This window comes from Typopeltis vanoorti, chromosome 16 (genome assembly GCF_054136105.1).
Source record: "Typopeltis vanoorti isolate ZY-2024b chromosome 16, IOZ_Tvanoo_1.0, whole genome shotgun sequence".
Lineage (NCBI taxonomy): Eukaryota > Metazoa > Arthropoda > Arachnida > Uropygi > Thelyphonidae > Typopeltis > Typopeltis vanoorti.
Window position 1 is genome coordinate 103,198,421 of NC_143564.1, and position 22,821 is coordinate 103,221,241.

Consider the following 22,821-nt stretch of genomic DNA (forward strand, 5'->3'; position numbering starts at 1 on the left):
GTACTTTGCTTTCTTATATTTTTACTGTATTCTCTAAGAGCACAGGCTGGCTTACTTGCCAGGAACTTTCCATATGCTTTCTTTTTTTTCCTTCACTGCCTCTCTAATTTCCTGAGTCCACCATGGAGTTCTGATTTTTCTATCCTTACAAACAAACTCACCACATACCTCTCTAGCTGAATCAACCAATGTTTTCTTCAGGATTTGCCACTGAAACTCCAAGGTTCTTGTTTTCAAACTCTTTAATTTTTTTCTTCAATAATGTTTGTCAGTCTGCAGTTCACCTCTGAAAGCTGCTCAAATTCATTTCAAAATCTTCTTACACACTCTTCTTTACAAAATGAAATTCAATTTTATCCTGTTCAAAACTAAATAGTGATCACTTCCTATTTCAAATCCTCTGTATACTCTTGAGTCCTGAACCTTTGGAAAAACATCACTATAACATAGTCAATGAGACTTTTCTTATTTCTTGCATCTTCTCTCCATGTGAATTTGTGGATATTTTTGTTGGTTTATTATGTGGTGTTAATAATAAGTAATCCATGTCCTGAACAGAAATCCAGCAGCATTTACCATTATTATTACATTTACACTTTTCTCCAAATTTTCCCAGAACATTTCTATATGTCTTGCAATCATTTCCTAGTCTGCTGTTTAGATCTTCAACAAGGACCAACTTTTACTTTTTCATTGAGCCAGCTGCCTTCTCTAATGCCTCAAAAAATTCCTCTATTTCTCTTCCTTGGAAGAACCTTCTATGGGACTATACGCACAAATAAGTCTCATTGTCCAGTTCCCCATTCTGATATTTGCCCACATTACTCTACTTGATATTGCCTGCCATTCAAAAATATTATCTTCATATTTAGTGTTGAATACTATGGCTATTCCCTCTTTTCTGTGATTGTTATTGCCAGAATATAACATTTTGTGTTTGTCACTTAGAAAGATCTTGACCTGTTTTTGTCTTCTTTGTTTCAGCCATACCTATTATGTCGATCTGATACTTATCTAATTCTTCTGCTAGTTCCATTTCTTTTCCATTAATGCTTCTTATGCTGATAGTACCAATCTTGAACTCTGTTGATGTTGATTTGGGATGTATTCTGGGATTTGTTCCAGTAGCTGACTTTTCGCTGTTTGCCCTGGTTCCCTGACGAAAACAATGGTGGAGCCTTATTTAACCAGGCAATGCCCCAGCCATCATAAATTTCTGTCGTATTGTACCATCATTTTACATTATTTAAGCCAATAAGAATACAATTAGTCTGCTAAATCCCAAATTGCCAGCTCATCCCCGCTCATTCGTTCAATATCTAGGCAGATATCTAACGGAGTGCATCAAGAGAAGGTGAGGATTGGACATTAGGTCAGAAGCCCCAGTTGGTTCTCTGCATTCCTTAAAAGGCTACGTGGAGGTCTCCTCCCAGTTATACAGCTTTGACCCTTAAGTACCCTTTTAACAATATGTCTACAATTATATTACTAAATGCAGTAAATATAATCACACCACTAAAAACTACAATAATATACTAAAATTACACCAATTAATTTATGAAACTCTATAAATCAGCAAAAAAAAATCGCCAGTTTTACTGGAATTTCCTAAAAACACAACCACACACAAAATATCTCCAACCAGACTAAAAAAAAAATGAAGTAATGGGGAAGGGGTCTGTTTATGCAACTGAAAACAGTCAGCTAACCAAGAGCCTATATACTGGACCAAATCAAATGGAGCTACTAATGAACTGATGATGCACAAATAGCTGCAGCATAAAGGCTATTTGACCATTTATTAATTGTGACAATAGCTCTGATGAAGATATAAAAAATTTCTTAAAATAATAAATAAAAGCTCTTTGACAGTCATATCATGAAATATATTTATGAAAAAAATACTGATTGTAGTGGCAATCATATTTTCCATAAATCTAATAATAAATAATAATAATACCAAAAAATTACCTTAATTTATTATCTTTAATAAATTCTCAAATAATTCTCCTAACATAAAGCTGTTATTAAATTTCTCAAATTTAATAATAGCTTTATGTTATGAAATGAATATAGAGAAAAAGAATAAGGAAAATATTTTAATTTTACCATAAAACATTTAGTAAAATTTAAATTTTTAAAACAGTTCAATTTATCTGTGCAAACATTGCAAATACTCATAACAATAGTGTCACCCACCAGTTACCTGCAGCATTTACAATACGACTAGCAATTATTGTGCCATGTGGGGTCTCTACATTCCACCTTCTGTCTGAGAGCATTTTTAATCCAATAATTGGCATCCCTTGAATGATCTGAGCTCCGTATTTTCGTGCTCCAATAGCTAAGGCCATAGTTAAAGAATATGGGTCAATATGTCCATCAGCAGGATTATATAAACCACCTAAAATCTGTGGGGTAAAATTGAAAGATTACACAAGATGATTAGATGGAATTAAAAAATATATCATTAATAGCTAACCACAAGTTAGTTCATTAATAAATAAACAGTGTTGATTAATATTATGATGAATGATTATTGCAAATAAATTCTTAAGATCCCTTAATTATGATATGATATATCTACTGTCTATTCATGATGAGTACATTTTCAAAATGTATATTGACATAGCAGACAGCAAAGCAATTTTCTCAGAAGGATTAATGCCAAACCCTTTTTATGTCACACTCAATCAAACAGTAAATTCTAGTATTATTTCCAAGCCTGCATAGGCCAGTGACTATGCAGGTCAAATCATGAGAGGTAAAACACTCACAGACCACAATAATTAACATACCTTGCCCTGAAGACATTCAGCACTGGAGCATTCACTATTTACTCCAGCAAACTAATTCCATTCATTCGCAACCCACCATGCAAAAAATCTCCTTTTCATTTCCTTACTCATATGACGTTTGTACAGTTTCCAGGAATGACCTCTCGTTCTCCTATCACCCATTATCCTGTGCAACAGTTTCACTGTATCTATCTGACATTCTCTCTCTAACCAACTTATGTCTCTCATATCATCTCTCCTCCTCAGTACCAAGCTTTACAAGGCCACATTCCCTGAATCTGTCCTCATACTCAACATTCCAGAGTCCTGATACAGTCTTAATTATTCACGTACTCTCTCTCTCTCTCTCTCTCTCTCTCTCTCTCTCTCTTCAATGTTTCCCTATTGCCAATACAGCCTGGTGAAAATGTGTGCACAGAAATCCAAATGTGGCTTGATTAGTGCATTATACATTGGAACTATCACCTCCTTATCTCTACTTGTCAGGGTTCTTTATGCTGTAGAAGCAATTTTCTAGGCAACCTTTAAAGATTTTGCAACATGTTCCCTGAACTTCAGTTCCCTCTCTATCAAGATCTCCAGATCCCTCACCTCACCTCTGAAGCAAAATTCCTCCAATATGATAAATTTCATTCCAACGTCTCTGGCCAAAGTGCATAATTTTACAATTAGCAATATTGAAATCACACCCCCATTCTTCAGCCCAATGCATCAACCTATTCAAATCCTCTTACAAAAACATCATGGCATAACTTTCTTACACTGCTTGCTCTTCCTAATTTAGCATCATCATTAAATATCTGCCTCACAAACCTTAAACTATATCATTGATATATAAATTAAATAACAGTGGTCCCAGAACAGAACCCTGTGGTGCTCCACTCATCACATTCCTTTTTTGGAGAGTTTTTTTGCTGCACCCTCATACACAACTTGCTGGCTCCTATCAGTCAATCATCCCCTTTAACCAAGTTACCAACTGATTATCCATTCCCATCCTGCTCAATTTTAACAATCATACTTTGGTAACAAGTTACTAAAGTAAGACTCCCCTTTATGAACTCATATTGCACTCTTGAAAGATTTTCATTCTCATCAATCCAGGTTTGTATCGTCTCTAACCAGCCTCTGTAACACCTTCACCACTACACCTGATATACATATTAGCCAATTGTTGGACACCACTGACTTGGATTCTTACCTTCTGGAACTGTTCCTGTTGTCAGACTCTTGAACTCAGTCTTCTGTCCTCATTCCTAACCCCTCTACATGAAATACACTAACATATTCAATGAACATTTCCACTATATCTTCAGCAGCAAATAAAGTCACTCTTCCGTATTCACTTTTTCTTCTAGGCACTGCTGATTTCTCTCCCCTTCAACTGATCAATCCACTGATTGATCAGTTGAAGGGGAGAGAAATCACATCACTAATCTGTTTTTCTAATTTACCATAGTCCCTGCTCTGCATTTCCACATACAATAAAACCCCTTTTTTACACTTTTCAGGGGACTGATGGAAAAAAGTGCAAATAGCAGGAAAGTGTAAATAGCAGGAAATGTAAAAAAACATTAAAAAAAAAGACTAAAAGATGACTTACTGTTAGTATGTGAGTCTACATACTAGATTACAAAATTTAATAACTGAAAATAAATGAATTTACAATGTACTTACATTTATCTATTTAAAAAATTCTTTAATTGTTGATTGTTTTTGCTTTTCGTTTTTTTTTTTTTTTTGACTTAGCGCCAAATTGCTTTGCATTAAGTTCAATGCTTGACCTGTTTTTTTACTACGTGTTCAAAGTGGACACGGAGAGTCCAAGATCTTATGCTAAATGCACACGTGTTCCGGCATACCAATTTACACATCGCAGAATTGCCATCTTTTCTTCTACCGAAATATGTTTTCTGTCTTTTTTCTCCATGTTACTAACATGGATAATCCACCACTGCAAATTGAAAGCAATTTTCACATGCTAAATTACATTGCAGAAATTCTGCAATATCAATTCGTACTGTGATTGAAAAATCACGGTATCGCTCATCACTACAGTACTGCTGCATACGCGCAAGTCACTGTGATGGCGGAAACGAAACTACAGCCGAAAGCAATGCCACCTGAGAACAGAAATGCGCAGATTTCCGCTGAAATCGATTCAAAAATCGGTATTGCCACCGAGAAAAAAAACACAAATCAGGGGAAATAACGTCCACATCAAGTTGTTAATGGTGGGAAAACAATACATCGTAAGAATAGGCCTTAAGACGGGACCAACCTCATTTAACTATACTATCTTTTAAAAAAATATTATAACAAGGAGTATTATAAATTAAAAATATTATAATACTCCTTGCATTGGTAAATAAGCACAGTAGTGTTCCCTTAGTCTGCCCTTTATTTCCCACAATTCCTCACCCCATTATTCAATTCCTTTGACTCTGTTGCTTTTAATGATGCCATCCCTGCATCCTTTTCCTTGCCTTCCTTTGTCAATTATCTATACTCACAGTCCCACCATCTAGCTTTTCATTTCTCTCACTGGCTGCACACACTCATCTCAATTCATCAGCAATATATCTGGCTTCACATTGCCACAATCACTCAAATGCAGAGCACCTGCAGCAAATAGCTGTCTACCTTCACATATATCCACATACTCAAATAAGTTCCTACACATTCTCTCTATCATGCCATTCATAATCACTGATCTTCTCTTCAGTCTCCCTCTCCCTACTTAATCATACCTTGGCAACACACTCACGATTCTTTCCTCCCTTACAATCTTCTGCTTCATTGTCTCCAGCAATACTTATAAATCCCCCATCACTTCATTCACACTTCCTTGCAAATCATTTGTTCCTACCAACACAGTAGTCAACTGCGATTTCAAGTACCTTTGAAATCAGGGCCTATATGTAGGAAGTATTGCTGTGATCAAATAAATACTATCCTCTTAAACTAAGTTTTTCACTCTTAAATTACTCATTGGCTCAAGACTGCTTGATAAAAGATTACTTTACATGACCTTTCTTAATGACCTTAAACCTTATAAATACTTGGATAACATCACCCTTCTTTACTGATAATTACTAGGTTTTAACTAATATGCAATTTTTTATTTATACTAAATCAGTGGTGCACTCAGGATTTAATCTTGGAGGGGGCCGAGTACTCAAGATTTAATCTGGGTTGGGGGGGGGGGGGGGGGAGAAGAGAGTTGAGTAGACGATTTGAGAATATACACTACACATTGCATACGACCTATGACTGAGCATCTGCAGTAATCACCAATACATGATACTCGTGATCTCTGGCCCGGCTTGGACAAAGTATCACCTGAGCACTACTTCGTTCGCCTTACGTTCGCAATGGCCGTGATTCCCAAGAGCCAGAGGGTATTCCCACCTTATGTGACTGCTAATTCATAAGTAGTATAGAAATAGAAGACAGCACGACACAATGTAAATATATAAAAAAAAAAGAATTTTAATTAGGAAAAGATTTTTGGAAAATTTTCTAGTATTTTTTCATTTTTGTTTTGGGGGCTGCCAGGGCCCCTTGGCCTCCTCCCTGGGTGCGCCAATACTAAATGCATTTCTTCTACACATTTCGCTGTCTTTATGACTAACAGCATTATTGGGAAGTTACCTAACATAAATTAAAAATGGCAAAAAATTAAAAGTTTTCCAACAGTAGTTAATATCTATAGAAAGACTAGAATGATAGTCTAATTACGAGTATCATTAGGCATATTACATGCAGTCACTTCGTTGTTATGTAAACTCTGTATGTGACTGCTGGCATAGGACATATCTTTAATTTTACACATGTTAATTAATGATTTCCAGATGTCATGAAGAATCATTCCTTGATTTCTATTTAGTGTGCATTTTGAGCAAATGACCCTGAGGAACAACCTGTCAAAGTAATTCTCTTCTAAGTATGGAGGACAACTGCCAATTTACTGTAAAATGTTCTTTGAGGATGTGCACTATAAGTCCACTTTTTTCTTCCTGTTTGTTTTCAACGTCATCCATATGTTCTTTGTTGCAGACTTTGAAACAACTTCTCCCAGTTTGATTTTTGTTTTGTTACGTTGAGCCCATACACGAGAGGTTGTTGATCAACCTATAGTACATTAGTACTGTATATGGGTAGTGGGTTGAGAAAGGAGGAACTCGTTTACATTTGATTTAAAAGACTATTGTATTCCTTGGGACACACACATCAGTGAGAAGACTATAACACAATACAGCAGTTGCAAGGATGAAGGAGGAGGAAAAGAAACCTGTTCTGTGGGTTTCAAGATACACTGTGAAGGGATGTTGAGCAGTAGCTGCACGTGTTCCAATGAGCTTAGTACTAAGTGGGGAAATTATTGATGCTATTTCAGATGAACATTTTCCATGGAAATATTTGTAGAATACACATAGTGCAGACATAAACATCTGTGCAAAAGTGGGGGAAGTGAGTGGTAAGAGATGGGACCTTAATAAGTCTAATCGCTCTTCTCTGTACTGAGTTAAGCATTTTGAGGAAGCTTTTAGTAGCCCTACCCCATATGTGAGAGCAGTATTCAATAGCTGGCCAGATATGCAATTTCTATAAAGTTAACAGCTGTTCAAGGGGGTGAAGTAATGTTTTGAGTGAAAGAGAAATCCTAGTTTTTAGAAGCTGAAGATGCAATGGTTGTGATGTGTTTATGCCAGGAGAGGCTTGATGTCAGAAGAGAAATCTCTTCTGACAAGAAGAGAAATCCAAGAATTCCAAGAAGAGAAATCTCAAATTGTCTGGGAATTTGGGTGTTGTCAAAAATAATACTGGGATAAAATGGTTCTTTTTTATGAGAGATAAGACAGAACAGGCTTTTTTTAGCATTGAAGTTGATGAGGTTATCTGAACCCATTGGAGGATGGCTTGGAGATCAGAATTGAGGGAGGTGGTGATTGATTGGAGTTGTGTAGGTCTGTTTCCACAAGGGAAACAGACCCTTGTGGAATCCCGGCATTAACTGAATGATGGGAAGATAAGGAACCATCCACCACCACACTTAGTGAGCGTCCAGACAGAAAGCTGGCAATCTGACTACAGAAGTCCTGGGACAGACCAAACGATATTAGTTTGCCTAGTAAGCCAGACCCGGTCAAAAGCTTTGGAAATATCAAGTGCAACCACTTGAATTCACCAAACTTCTCAGGATAATGATATATGAAAAAAAAGTTACACCATTACTAACTTCCAATCAACAATTTTCCTCCAAATTAATCTGTTATTTGTCAAGATTCCAATGTTATCAGATCTTATATTTCTGTCTTTTAAGACACTTTTTTACTGTATCAATCCATCTTGAACTTCCTCTGGGTCTTTTTTCCTGCCAACCTGGCAAAGAATACTTGTTTAGCAAATCCTTCCTCTCCCATTCTGTTTTAGTGACATCCAAGAGATTAGTTCTACTAGCACATTCCTGAATGATAAGAATGACAAGTGATTTTCTAACATCCTCATTTTTAATGTGATAATTCCATCGATGCCATTTGTTCACTCCACTAATCTTTCTCAGAACTCTTATATCAGTGGTCTCCCAGTCTGTCTTTGATCAAGTGTTTTATTTCTAACCTAGCTCTCAGATCCAATAAGTTAAAACTGATTTGAACACAGTCTTGTATACAACTAATTTAGTGTTTTCACTAATTTCTCTCTTATTCCATATAAATTTATTCAGCTGACTTCCTTCCAAACCAGCTTAACTAATTCTCTTGTCTATTCTCATATTTAATTTGCCATCTTTAATGTATGGATCTATGGCAATTAAGTGGAGTGAAAGGGTGGATGAAATGATTGTGATGGTGGGCACGAATAACTTGAGAGGCAGCATGAATTGGTAAGAGATCTGAGGTTCATGCTTGAGGTTGTAAGGAAGAAAACTCAGAGATGGAAGATAGTGTGTGTGTTGCCAGGTATGATAATGCAGAGCAGAAGAAAAGAGCATCGATAATGAATAGTATGATAACTAGAATGTATCAAAAGAGAGGCTTAGAATACCTGGATGCTTGGAGGGCATTGGAGGACAAAAAGGAACTGTATGTGATGGGTGGCTTATATCTGAATGAGGATGGATGTAGGCATCTGGAGAGGATGCTGTGCTCTGAACGAGTCACTGTGTCAATGCAGGGAAACTAGAATTATCAGGGTGAATGGTAACAGGGGTGGCCTCTTATGGAATAGGTGCTTGGGAGAAGGGGGAATATATTGGATAATGCTAAAACCAGTGGAGTCTGGAGGGGATAATGATAGGTATGGAAACAGAGACAATTTTATTCTTTATACTAATGCCAGGAGCATCTGGAATAAAGGAGATGAACTGATGGTGCTGATAGCATCAGTCTGTCCAAAGATTATTGGGATCTTTGAGATGTGGTGGACAGATGATAATATACTAACAGGAATTGAAGTAGCAGGGTACAGCATTTTTTGAAAGGATAGGAAGGAAAAACGCAGTAGTAGAGTACTGCCTATGATAAGTGATGCCTTAGGTCCACTCAGAGTGGAGGATTTGGAGGACAATGGCACTAATGGTTATCAAAGCATACAAGGCCATACTTACACTTTTCCTGAGACAGACAGGACCCAGGGCATTAGTGTGTTCTGGAAGCCCTCCCTCATTGTTTGGGCCCTTAAATTTGCCCTAAACTTTTTGGTGCCCCCCCAGCTAGAGCCTTGTGTGCCTTTGCATAAGTATGGCCCTGAAAACATATGGTAAAATGGTAAAAACATGAGGTAAAAGTGAGCAAGACAGGATATTTTGTGGGGTGTTGCTGTAAGCCAGGGAGCACAGAGGGTGAGGAGTAGATGTTTAGGCAAATGAGTTTGGCAAGTGCAAGAAGAATGATTGTTATGGGAGATTTTAACTACAGCAGCATAAATTGGGAAGAGGAAATGGCATGTAGTAATAAGGGAATGGAATTTCTAGAATTCTTGAGGGACAAATGGCTTAGGCAACATGCAGCAGAAGGAATACGAGGGTCAAGAGTTTTGGATTTGGTCATAGCATCAGAAGAGCTGATTATAACTGAGATAGCATCTCTAACCCCAGTTGGAGAGAGTGACCATGTGGTTTTACCCTGAAAGATCAATAGACATGCAGGGATATCAAAGGGAAAGGAATGTATGTGGAATTATAAGGCAGGTGATTATAATAGTCTTAGATATCAACTTTGGGCAGTTCCATGGAGGGAGGAATTGGAAGGGTGAGATATCATTAGTGCTTGGGAAATTGTGAAAGAATTATTTGTTCCATGAGTGAAGAAGAGGACACAATTTGGTCTAAAGTGGATGACAAACAATATCAAACAGGAACTGCAGGTGAAAAAGAGGTTATGGAAGAGATATAAGGAGAGAGGTGGAGAGCAGATGCATAAAGAATATAAGACTCAGGCCAGGAGAGTGACTAGCATGGTAAGGAAGGCAAAACTGGAAGATGAGAAAAGATTGGCCCCCTAAGAACCAAAGAAAATCCTCAAGAATTTTTTAGCTATAGCCAGTAGGAGGAGAAATGATTGTTGAAGAATAACATTGTGGGATAAAAATGGGAATTGAGTGACTGATGCAGAGGATATAGTGGAATTGTTCAATGAACACTTTATTGGAGTATTTCATCCTGGAGAAGTAGGTTTTAATACTAGATGGATAGGGCAAGTGCAGGGTTTAGAGGTGCAAGAGGAGAGTGTTTCAAATACTGAGTACTCTGGATGTCAGTAAAGCAGTGGGACTAGATGGAATTTCATCACAGGTTTTGAGTGAATGTATTAAAGAACTGACAGCTGACCTGACTTTTCAATGAAAGTCTGACTACAGGAAATGTACCCAAGGAGGGTAAGATAGTGCCATTGCATAAGGGTTGTAGCAGACAGGAAGTGTCAAGTTATGTGTTTCATCAGTACTTGTTAAGATCTTGGAGAAATTAGTGAGGGACCATATATAGTATTGGGCAGATAAGGGTAATGTTATCTGTGAGAGTCAAAATGGATTTGTTAAGGGACACTCTTGCTTTAGTAATATGACTGCCTTTTACAATAACGTGACAAGAGCAGTCAATGAGGGAAAGGCATATTATGCTTTTTTTTTGGATTTTGCAAAGGAATTTGATAGGGTGCCACATGATAAGCTGATATTTAAGTTGCAGCACATGATTTTAGATGTCAGGTTAATCAAATGGATTCATGATTGGCCATCTGATAGGTTATCTGATAGATATCAGAGAGTTGTGTATGGTGGGACAATATCAAGGAGGCAGAAGGTTACAAGTGGGGTCCCACAGGGCTCAGTACTGGGACCTGTATTGTTTAACCTTTATATCAATGACACTATCAGTAGATTTGGGGGGGGGTATTCAGTTGTTTGCAGATGATGTGAAGCTGGGAAGGTTATTAGTAATAGTGCAGATTTGGCAGCCCTGCAAAAGGATTTGAATAAACTGGACAGATGGGCAAATGAATGTGGATAAGTTTAATGCAGCAAAATGTTAAGTCTCGAAGTTTGGGATACATTGATGAGAGACTGCATACTCTGTTGGAGTAGCTGTACCAGAGGAAGTAGGGGAGGCAATAGATCTGGGGGTGATGATTGATAGAAACCTGAAATTCAGGGAACATATTACAAAGGTGGTTAAGGTAAGCCAGAGGATTACTGCAATACTGAAAAGGACGCTAACCTGCAGAGATAAAACAGTTGTCATTCCATTGTATAAAGCCCTGATCAGACCACACTTGTTCTCAAATTTGATCCTCAGGATTTGAAGGGGATAAATTAACTGTGGAAAGGGTACAGAGGCAGATAACAAAAATGGTTTCAAGACTGTTCAATGTTAGTTATGAGGACATGCTGAGGGAATGTGGACTGCAGAGTTTGGTAGACAAGAAGGAGAGGTGATATGCTTGAGACTTAAACTGTTGAGAGGTAGTTATAGGGTTGACACTGGGGGAGTTCTTTTGCTTGTGGATCAGGATGAAGGAGAGAGGACAAGGAGCCATCTCTGGAAGTTATGAAAGGAAGCTGTGAGCAAGAGAGTGAGGAGTGGTTTCTTTGCATGGAGAGTAGCTGAACCATGGAATGCATTACCTGATCGAGTGGTGAGAGCACAAACTGTCAATGAGTTCGAATGGTATGATAGACTGTGTTTTCTAGGAAGATCCTCCCACGATGAGTTTTTGACTCCACGGAGGCCTGAATCATTATAATAACAATAATAAATGATACAGAAATGTAGAGAACATGCAAGATGATTTAAATAGTCTAATAGTATGGGAAAAGGATAGCATAAAACATCTGTCAGTTTAACATGTAAAAGTATGTATTTTGGGATAACAAAATTACAGACTGTGTACCACATTTATGGATCTGTAATCCATGAAACTGATGAAATTGTGAAAGATAACTCACACCAATGAATTATTTTTAAAAACTAATTTTAAATAATTTTCTTAAATTTTAAGCAAAGGTATGGAAGTTATCATTTCTCTTTATAAGGTCTTGATATGTCCACATCTAGATTACTGCTCGGGTATGGTCACCTAGGTTTCTTGGGATGAGGAAATAGTGGCAGAGTTCCAGAGACAAGAAACCACGATGGTGAGTGGTTGCGAAAGTTTGTTGATGGATGAAAAAGAGGGGATATAATAGAAACATTCAAATTACTAAAAGAGTTTTATATGACTGATGCAGAGGAAATATTTCAGTACTGGCTGGAGGGAATAATACAAGAAGTCATCCTTGGAATTTGAGTAAGAGTGTTAGTGAGTGTGAAGGACTAGATTTTTTACTTGGAGGGTGGTGAATGAATGAAATGGGTTGCCAGAGTTAGTTGTGAGTGCTCTGTCTTGTAATGGGTTCAAGGAGAAGTGTGGCAGACATTGTGTGGGTTGTTAGGTCTCCTGCAATGAATCTTCAGACTCCCTGGAGGTACCTGTGTAATAATAATAATCTCTGCGGCATGGAGATACAATGTAGTTTTATAGCACAGTCTCTAAACAGAAATGGCATTATAAAGCATATGCAAGCATTTTTAAATGATCACTTTTTGTTTCAAGTTGGGAATACTAAATAGTATTGCAGTAATCTCTGCAAAACCGAAGTGATTTTACTTATCTTTGCTTCCAGTGGGAAAGTAATGAATACTATATATGTGTAGACATCCACTGGATTATACATAAATTCAGGTAGCTGCATAATCAAACTTTTTTTATTATGCAGCTTTTTTTCTTAGAGTGAGAGAGAGAACAGTCAATGAGTTTAAGGAATGGTATGATAGACTTTGTGTTTCCTAAGAGGGACCGCCCACAATGAGTCTTGATAGACTTTGTGTTGCCTAGGAAGGATCTCCTGCGATGAGTCTTTTGACTGCATGGAGGCCTGAATAATAATAATAATAATAATAATAATAATAATAATATATAGAGAAAGGAAAGGGGGAACTGCCTAAGATATGACAGCCACTTCACCTAATGTTGTGAGTCACCTATACAGCATTAGATATCTCAAAACATAATATTTTCACCACTTCACAGATTCTTTAGTGGCTTTGTGGCTTTTTTTTTTTTTTTTTAAACAATGCTTCATTACTTTCAGGTAGTTAAGTATGTATTAAGATAGCTACTATAGGGACAATGCAATAGTTTGCTATATCTTTACAGCTGGGTGAGGACTTTCCAGTAGTTTGTTATAGTGAGTTTGTCCTTTAATATTTATCTTATATATGGAATTGTTGGTTATAGCAGAGTTAAAGCTTTTAGATAACGATATCTCTGCCTGGCTGGGTCTGAATGTAAAAAAGTTAATGGTTAATGATAACTTTATATAATACGGAATATCTGAGACACTGTTACATATAACATTACAGCAAAATCTCAAAGAGAATTTGAAACAGTAAAAATGATAAATAATGGAATTCAATTGGTTTACACATATTTCATGCATTTTTAATTTAGCTTAGATAGTTAGGTGCCTCCATAGCACAATGTGACGACTGTACATTGCACCCTTTGGTTGGAAAAGGCCTAAATTTGATTCTCGTTGTGATGAGAGGAATCTTCATTTGCCGGCCTGGTTGGCCGAGTGGTTAGCGTATCTGCTCTCCAGCCAAAAGGTTGTGGGTTCAAATCCTGCCGTGGACATAGATGTTTGTGATTGTCTCTGGAAATAGTAGTGGTGGTGGGTGATAGATGGCGTTGGTGTAGATGCAGTTAGTTGTAGTATGAATTGAGTGGTGGAGACAGAATTTTAGTATAGGTGCCCTCTCTCAATGAGTCTTTTGACTCCCTGGAGGTGTCACGTAATAATAATAATAATAATAGTTTAACTATAATCTTGAAACTGGCAACAGCTATTCCTACTAATTATACTGTGATTAATAAATTTGTAGAAATACTATAATAACCAAATATTCACATATTATTACATAAGATCCCCAGGAAATATTTATATTATAGTATCCATTACATTCTTTTTTTTTTTTTTTAAATACAAAAAAAAGTAAAAATGTAACAACTAATTGCCTTACCTAGAAGGTGTAGTAATGATATTTTACTGAACAATAATGTGAAATTAATGAATCCATAATGCTTATCAATTATATTACTATTTCTATCACTGATGAGTAGAAGACATACAAGCAAGCAACAAATTATTATCGTTATTATTATTATTACATAGCACCTCCAGGGAGTCCAAACACTCATCGAGGGAGGGCACCTACTCCAAAACTTTCCATCTCCACCAACTACTACTATTTTCAACATCTACACCAACACCATCTACCACCGACCATCATCACTAGTATTTTCACAGACAATCACAAACATCCATGCCCATGGCAGGATTCGAACCCGCAGCCTTTTGGCTGGAGAGCGGATACAATTTTTGAGCATTTTTTATTACCCAAACAGCTCAATTACCTGTTAGGTCCTCACAATACCAGCTAATAAGTTTGCAGTATAAAATATGTAAGTTGATGAATATCAGTTAAACTGTAATCAGGAAATGCTACTTAAAAAGAAAATAATAATAATACGATTTAATAATTTCAACTGTATATATACCCCATCCATATTCAAAATAGGAAACATCTCTGATATCTGATCTGGATTTATCAACTTTTGAGGTGCCTGATGCCAACCCTGCCGTTGCATCTGATAATAAAATTCATCCATACGTTCAGAAGTTGTTGCTAATCTTATACTTCCTGGTCTGTGGAAACTTAGATTCTAAAAAAAATGAACACATATGATAAATTAAATCTCTATACCTAATATGCTAAAAATTCACATTCAAGCATTTGTAGAAAATTATGCCTAATGCAAAGTCTGTACAATAACAAAAATGCAATAAGTGATGTATAGAAAAAAAAAATTCATCAAATGATTTTTCTTAGCAAATCAAATAAACTCTCATCCATAGTGACATGGTCAGCTTTGAAATACTTTGCTTCAGTTTTCTTATATTTGTTTTCAAACGATTACGATCACAAAAAATTGTAGCAATGACATTTTTGCAATTCTTAAATTGTATCCATTATAATTTCCTTGATCTCTTCTACAGATTCATTAACTTTTAAGGTAAAGCTTCATTCTTAGAGAGCAATCTACATCATAAAATGTGACACAGTATTTGGCAGAAGTGCAAAACTTCTGCCCAATAAAAAAAATTTCCTTAATGAAGAGAAAGAAATACTGAAATTTAGAATAAGCTTATTTCATAATAATCCTCTATTACTATGCAAAAATAGTACAATAATGAAAGCAGTTATTTTCTACAACTTAGGAAGTATTTCCTAATAGGAATATTGGTGGTTTAAGGAAATAATTAAATATACTTCCAATAGCTAATGTGGCTGGTGAAATATGTTAGGACCAATCACCTGATTATGGAAGGAATAAGAGATATAGAAAAATCATGTAGCACAACCTCCATTCTTTTTTCGCAAAAAGTTATGAAGCCTGTCAGTGAAAGCCTTCAAGAAAGCTTATAAGCTGAAACAAAAAAAAAAAGGTGGGGGACTCAAAACATCAGCTCTGGACAAACCCACTCATAATGTTTGTACCTTCTTAAAATCTGGAAAACTTCATGAACTTTGCAGAGTCTGCAAATCTTGATGCAATCTGCATCCAAGAACTCAGGTAGAGAATGTATTTTGAAATGGAAAGAAATCACATCAAATTGCAAAAAATAGACTTTCATCTATAACCAACAGACAAATCTGGTAATGGAGGAATCAGAATTGTGGTCAACAAAAGGATCCATAGTCTCATGTATCTTCAATGTCTCTGAGAGAATAATGGCCACAACTTTAAACTCAACTTCAGATAAAAGATAAAAGAGACTTCAGATAAAAACTCCAAGAATGCTTTCTATAATCAATTCACACTTTCTCTACACTATCGCAACACACAATCTCCACATCATAGGTGGAGATTTTAATGTACAAATAGGAGCAGATGTTTCAGGAATCAATATCTCCAGTGCTGTAACGAGGGCATGGTGAAAGAGGCGCAACTAGGTTTGAGGCGCAAAATGTAAAAATGTAAAAAATAAATAAATAGATATAAAAGTCTGCTATTTTATATTGTATTTTTAAATTTTGGCAATATGCCGCTTTAGACACACAAATTCTGCAACACACTGCAACTCATTTTGATGGGGTTAATAGTAAGTATTTAACATATTGTATTTAGTAAAATTTAACTTGTTACATTTAAATTTTTCTAAATTTTTGTCCATTTTGGGTTGGGGGGGGGTGCAAGTTAGACACTTGCCACAGGAGCTTCATATCCCCCAAGCTCTTTACATCTGATGTAGAGGAAAATTTTTGTCAATTGAACTGGAAGAATAGAGGAATTAAAATTAACAGAAAGATTCTAACTCATCTCTGTTTTTCTGATGATATAGTTCTCTTGGCAGAAGATGTAGAAGACCTAGAAATAAAATTAAGAGAATTAGCTCAAGTGTCCACTCAAATCAAGTTGAAGATAAATATAAACAAAACAAAAGTAATGAATGACAATTTAATACCAAAAAAGAGTTATTATCAAAGGTGATATTCCCATTAGTTTGGGGGAAAAAAAGTGTTCGATCAATATCAATTATCTTTAATTACCTATGGCAGTGAAACCTGGAAGTTAAATGAAAATGATTCACAAATTGAAAGTTACCCAGAGAAGAATGGAAAGGAATATATGCTTGGTGTGTGACACCTAAAGACAGGATACCTTCCCATTTGATAATATTGAGAATAGGTGTACAGGACATCAGTTACATTATGAATTCAAAATGGAGATGGGTTGGATATGCTGCAAGATATAACAATGCAAGATGGCCTAAATTATTTACCGAATGGAAACCTATGTATGGCAATAGACAATGTGGAAGACCAAGGAGGAGATGACAAGATGAAATTGTCAGGATTGCTGGAATACAATAGATGAGAAAAGCTGAAAAATAGAATAGAATGGAGAAAATTGGGAGGAAACTTCATCCAGCAGTGAACCAATCTAGGCTGAAGAAGAAGAAGAGGCCAACTCGCTTACTCCTATCAGTCAACTATTCCTGTAATCAAGCTACTAACTGACTAATCTATCCCCAATTGTCTCAATTTCCACTCATCATAAAAAAAAAAAATAATAATAAATAAAATACTCCTTTTTTAAGTTAAGGGATATTACATCCCATATTGTTTCTTAGCCGAATAAGAAACTCAAAGAGTTTCATGCCGAATATAGAAACTATATAAAGTTCGGCGATTCCAAGCATAAGCAAATACCTGGATAGCGCAGCAACTGACCCTTAAGGTAGTGCAAGCTGAGGCAACTCATAGCAAAGGTGGAGCAAGCTATGATCACTATTCTTGATATTTACCCATAATGTGAACTTAGCTCCTAGGAGCTGTATTACTGTACTACATTATGAGAGAAGGTGACTACCCAGACCGGTTTCAACCTTTATTGAGGTCTCATCAGTGAGTAGGTAGACATAGTTAATAATACCAATTGACAATTGACATTTATGGCTTTAGAGGTGAAGCAAGATGCTTTTTATATTCCCCGCTATCTGTTGTGGTTACAGTGAAGGTAAAATTTATGAGCAGATTGCTCGCCCTGAAAGGGCATGGAGATTATGCATCACTAAAGGAGGCTAATATAGCTTTTGGTCTTCTATATTTGAATATGTCCGTTGGATCATATGCTGCAGCTTGCTGAACCAAATCGTTGGGATATGTGGACGTCTTTAGGAAAAACTTGGATGCTAAGGATTGCAGAAAAGAGAAAATATAGGGAATATTCGTGTCTCTGTGGAGTTGATTGTTTCTAACATACCACGGGGCATTCAGAATCATTCTCAAGCACTTGTTCTGCACTCGCTGTATTTTGATAATGTTAGCATTAGAGGTGTGGCTCCAGGCTGGAGAGGCATAGGTGATTATAGGATGAATTGTCATCTGGTATAGTTGCAATTTGATTCTGTAGCTGAGCTTGCTATTTCTATTAATTAGCAGATAGATCTGAGCTATGGCTTTAGATGCCTTTGTGCACGCAGACTTAGTGTGCTGATTGAAAGATAGCTTTTTGTCGAGAATCACACCCAGGTAATTTTAGTATTGAATAGTAACACATCTCCTACAGGAGACATTGGCCTTCTTGAGAAAAGAATGGCTGAGCTTTTCTGGAGGTTGACTTCCAATCTCTACTTAGAGAACCAACCCTCCAGCTTTAGAATGTTTTCTTGAAGCTTTCTGGTAATGAAATGGGGTTTGAGAGATCTGGTTAGTATTGCTGTATCGTCCACATACAGGGCCAAAATGGAAGTCATCAGATTGTGTGGGATGTCTGACATGTATAGAGAGAACAGCAATGGAGCCAGTAGAGATCCCTGCGGCACTCCAGAAAAGATGTAGCACTGGGAGGATGTAGAACCGTTGATTTTTACTTGCATTGATCTATTCTGAAGATATGAATGGATTAAGTGAACCATTTTTAGTGAGGTACTGGCTGAGATAAGTTTGTGCAGGAGTCCAAAATGCCAGATTTTGTCAAATGCTTTGGATAAGTCTAGGAAAACAGTGCCTGTGCACTGGTGCCAGTTGTAGCTGGTGGTGATGTATTCCACAATTCTGTGGATTTGCTGGGTAGTACTATGGTGTTGCCTGAACCCAAACTGTTCTTTAGGGAGGATGTTTAGGTCATTTACTGAGGTTTGGAGTCGTGAGAGGATGACCTTGAGATAAGACTGATCGGACGATAATTTTGAGGTAGGTGTGGGTCTTTGCCTGGCTTATGTATAGGAATTATGTCAGCCCATTTCCAGGTGGAAGGAAAATAGTGAAATCTTAAAATTGTATTTATTATACTGATCAGGTGCACTACTGCTTTTCGGGGCAGAAGTTTAATCACCCGATTAGTAATGCCGTCTGGCCCAGGAGCTTTTTTGTTCTTTAATTTTTTAATAATGTCATATAACTCAGCAGGTGATGTTGGTGCAATATGGTCAGTGCTGGAGATAGGAAGTTTGAGTGAGTGTCTGACCTTGCTGTGAATCTTATATATGTGGTCAAAGTCAAGGTTTCCATACGAAGGCCTGCATTGCTCCTCTAAGTTGTATGCTATAACTTCTGCTTTGTCTACATCTGTGTGAGCAAGGCCCTGGTCAGAGAATATTGGGGGAAGGGATCTGTCTTTGTTTTTGATATTTTTCAGTAGTCCCCAGATGGAGTGATCAGTAGGTGAAATGGAGGATAACTTTTCATCCCATACTTGGCCTATATGGGCTTTGAGTGCATCTCTTACTGCCCCATTTAATCTGTTTAGATTTATTTTATATTGTGGTGCACACGTGTTAGGGTATCTTTTCCTAGCTCTGTTTTTGTCTCTGATCAAGTTCATGATGTCTTCAGGCAAAGCGATTCCAAGTGTACTGTTTGTAGCAAACAGTATTCTGTTTGCTACAAACTTGGTATTATTAACTAGGTCTACCTACTCACTGATGAGACCTCAATAAAGGTTGAAACCGGTCTGGGTAGTCACCTTCTCTCATAATGTAGAACAGTAATACAGCTCCTAGGAGCTAAGTTCACATTATGGGTAAATATCAAGAATAGTGATCAGAGCTTGCTCCACCTTTGCTATGAGTTGCCTCAGCTTGCACTACCTTAAGGGTCAGTTGCTGCGCTATCCAGGTATTTGCTTATGCTTGGAATCGCCGAACTTTATATAGTTTCTATATTCGGCATGAAACTCTTTGAGTTTCTTATTCGGCTAAGAAACAATATGGGATGTAATATCCCTTAACTTAAATAAGTTATATGTCGCCGAATTGAAGCCTTTGGCTCTTCATATATTTAGTAAAAAAACTCCTTTTTACTTTATAACACACATGCCCTTTGTATAGTTTCCAGGGATGAATTCCCACTGCCTATCACCCTGTGCAATAATTTCTTAATGTCTAGCTGACAGACTCCTCTCTCCAACTTATATATCTTAATCGCATCATTTCTTCTTTCCATGCTTTTAATCTATCCTCATACCCAACATTCCAAAATCCTGAAACAGTCTTTGTTATTCACCTCTGCAGTATCTCTAAACTTTTCTTATCACCGATATAATCAGGTGAACAGATCAGAAGTTCTGCCAAAGGGTGAAGATAGAGTAGGAAGCATTAGCAAGGTAGCAATGTAAAAGATAAGTTTGATATAAATTGTTAGCATGTTTGCTTTAAAATTACAGGATCTTATCTCATTAGATCTTGTTGAATATGGATAGTTTAAATTTTGTGGATTTTGTTATTTAGCATATCTCTTCAGAATCACATCTGCTGTGTATCAATAATCGTGCCTGCTGCAATTCAGTTCACTGACACATTACTACCCAGCCCATTACCATTTAGGGACTACATTTTACACAGTGTACAAGATCTTGTGGTATGTTTACTTCCAAGCAGTCAGAAATGTGTCAGGTAAGAGATGGGGGAAGCATGTCTGCATAAAATGTAGAAAATGGGAAGAGCTGGACAACATGAATATTAGAATACTCAACTTCAGCAGTGGTATCCCAAAAACAAGTAATGCCAGCAGAGAAAGATGAGTAAGACAAGGATCATGTGGCAAGGGAGATAACATTAGGGATTGTAGTAGACTTGGAGGTTGGTGATTGATTTGATGAATGAATCATGAGTGAGAGTAGACTGCTTGGAGAGAGAGAGAGAGAGAGATATATACTGAAAGAAAAAGAAGTGGAACATACGAACAAGTGAGTTCAAAAGCGTAAAAGAAGAGATTAGGAGACTGGGAGGTTTAGTTGATGTAAAGCAAACAAAAGTAGGAGGGAGAGCCATGGGATGATAGAATGAGAGAAAATAGGAGAACCAGGGGAAGTGAGGGAATGAGAGGCAGACAAGATAGTGAAGGAGTTAGGGATGGAGATATGAATGATAGGAAGGGCAGGTAAGGGCAGGGGGAGAGAGAGAGAGATGTAGGTGAGCAAGGAAGGAATGGAGCAGTTGGAGGTGTGATGTATCGTTATTATTACAGTATGGAGATTCAATGCGAAATAGAATGCTAGAGGAGTGCTTGCCTGGAGAAATGTTAGACAGTGTGAGTATGGTAATTAAGTGAGTTAAAAGAGTGGATGCAATGATTATGATAGTGGGTACAAATCACTCGAGAGGTAGTGTGAATTGGATGGCAAAGGTTCTGAGGTTAATCCTTGAGGTCATACGGCAGAAAAGTGTGAAAAGGAGATAGTGAACATGCTACCAAGTATGATAATGCACAGCTGAGAAGGACAGCATCGATAATGAATGACATAATAGAGAGAATGCATCGAAAGAGAAGTTTGGATTATGTAGATACCTAGAGCTGCAGTGCATTTGAAGATAAATGAAAGCTGGATACAAGAGATGAACTGCATTTGAATAAGGAAGGACACAGGCATTTGGAAAGAATGTTGTTCTCTAGTTAAGTGAGGGTGTTAATGCAGAGAAACCAGAGCTGTCAGGGCAAATGGTAGCAAGGGGGGGGGGGGGGGATCTCGAGTAGGCATAGTCACTTGGGAACAAGAGGAAGGTGTGGTGTAATGCAGAGTCCAATGGTGCCTGTAAGTAATAATAATAATTATTATTATTATTACATGACACCTCCAGGAAGCCCAAGGACTCATCGAGGGGAGGGCACCTACTTTACAACTCTGTCTCCACCATTCAATTCCCTAACTACAACGAACCACAACTACAATCATTATCTACACCAATGCCATCTACTGCAAGCCATTACCACTAGTATTTTCACAGACAATCACAAACATCCATGTCCATGGCAGGATTCGAGCCTGCAGCCTTTGGCTGGAGAGCGGATACGCTAACCACTCAGTCAAGCAGGCCTATAATAATAGGACTAGAAACACTGACAATGCCTTGATGTTACTTTATACAAATGCCAGGAGTATTAGGAACAAAGGAATGAATTGGTAGTATTAATAGCATCAGCCTGTCCAAAGATTATTGAAATCAGGGAAACATGGTTGACAGAAGATGATATATACCAACAGGAGTACCAAGGTATAGCATATTCCAGCAGGATAAGAAGGGCAGACACAGAATTTGAATGTTACTTATGATAAGTGATGAGTTGGCTAGAGAGCAGACTTGTCACTAATGGTTTCAAGGGCATTCAGTAAGGTGAAGATCAGCAGGGCAGAATATTTAGTGGGATGTTGTTATAAGCTACAGAACACAGAGAAAGAAGAGCAGATGTTTAGGCAGTGGAGTTTGACAAGTGCAAAATGAATTAAGAGGAAACAGCATGTAGCAGTAAGGTTTATGGAATTTCCAGAATTCTTGATGGACAAATGTCTTAGTGAACATTGCAGAAGAAAGAACAAAAGGTTAAAGAGTTTGGGATTTGGTCGTAGTAGCAGAGGATCTGAATGTAACTGAGATGACATCCCTGTCCATGACTGGAGAGAGTTATCAAGTAGTCTTG

At 37.2% G+C, this 22,821-nt stretch overlaps 1 protein-coding gene across 2 annotated transcripts in view; it reads right to left on the bottom strand.

Moving 5' to 3' along the window:
- Positions 1 to 22,821, bottom strand: part of LOC150098229 (dimethylglycine dehydrogenase, mitochondrial-like) — a 260,147-nt gene that overhangs the window by 148,182 nt on the left and 89,144 nt on the right. For both annotated transcript variants that reach the window (XM_090405924.1, XM_090405925.1), the window contains exons 4-5: positions 14,897 to 15,061; positions 2,207 to 2,411 (exon numbers count right to left, since the gene is read on the bottom strand). In XM_090405924.1, coding sequence (XP_090262050.1) covers positions 2,207 to 2,411; positions 14,897 to 15,061 — 370 coding nt within the window. The remainder of the gene's footprint in view (positions 1 to 2,206; positions 2,412 to 14,896; positions 15,062 to 22,821) is intronic.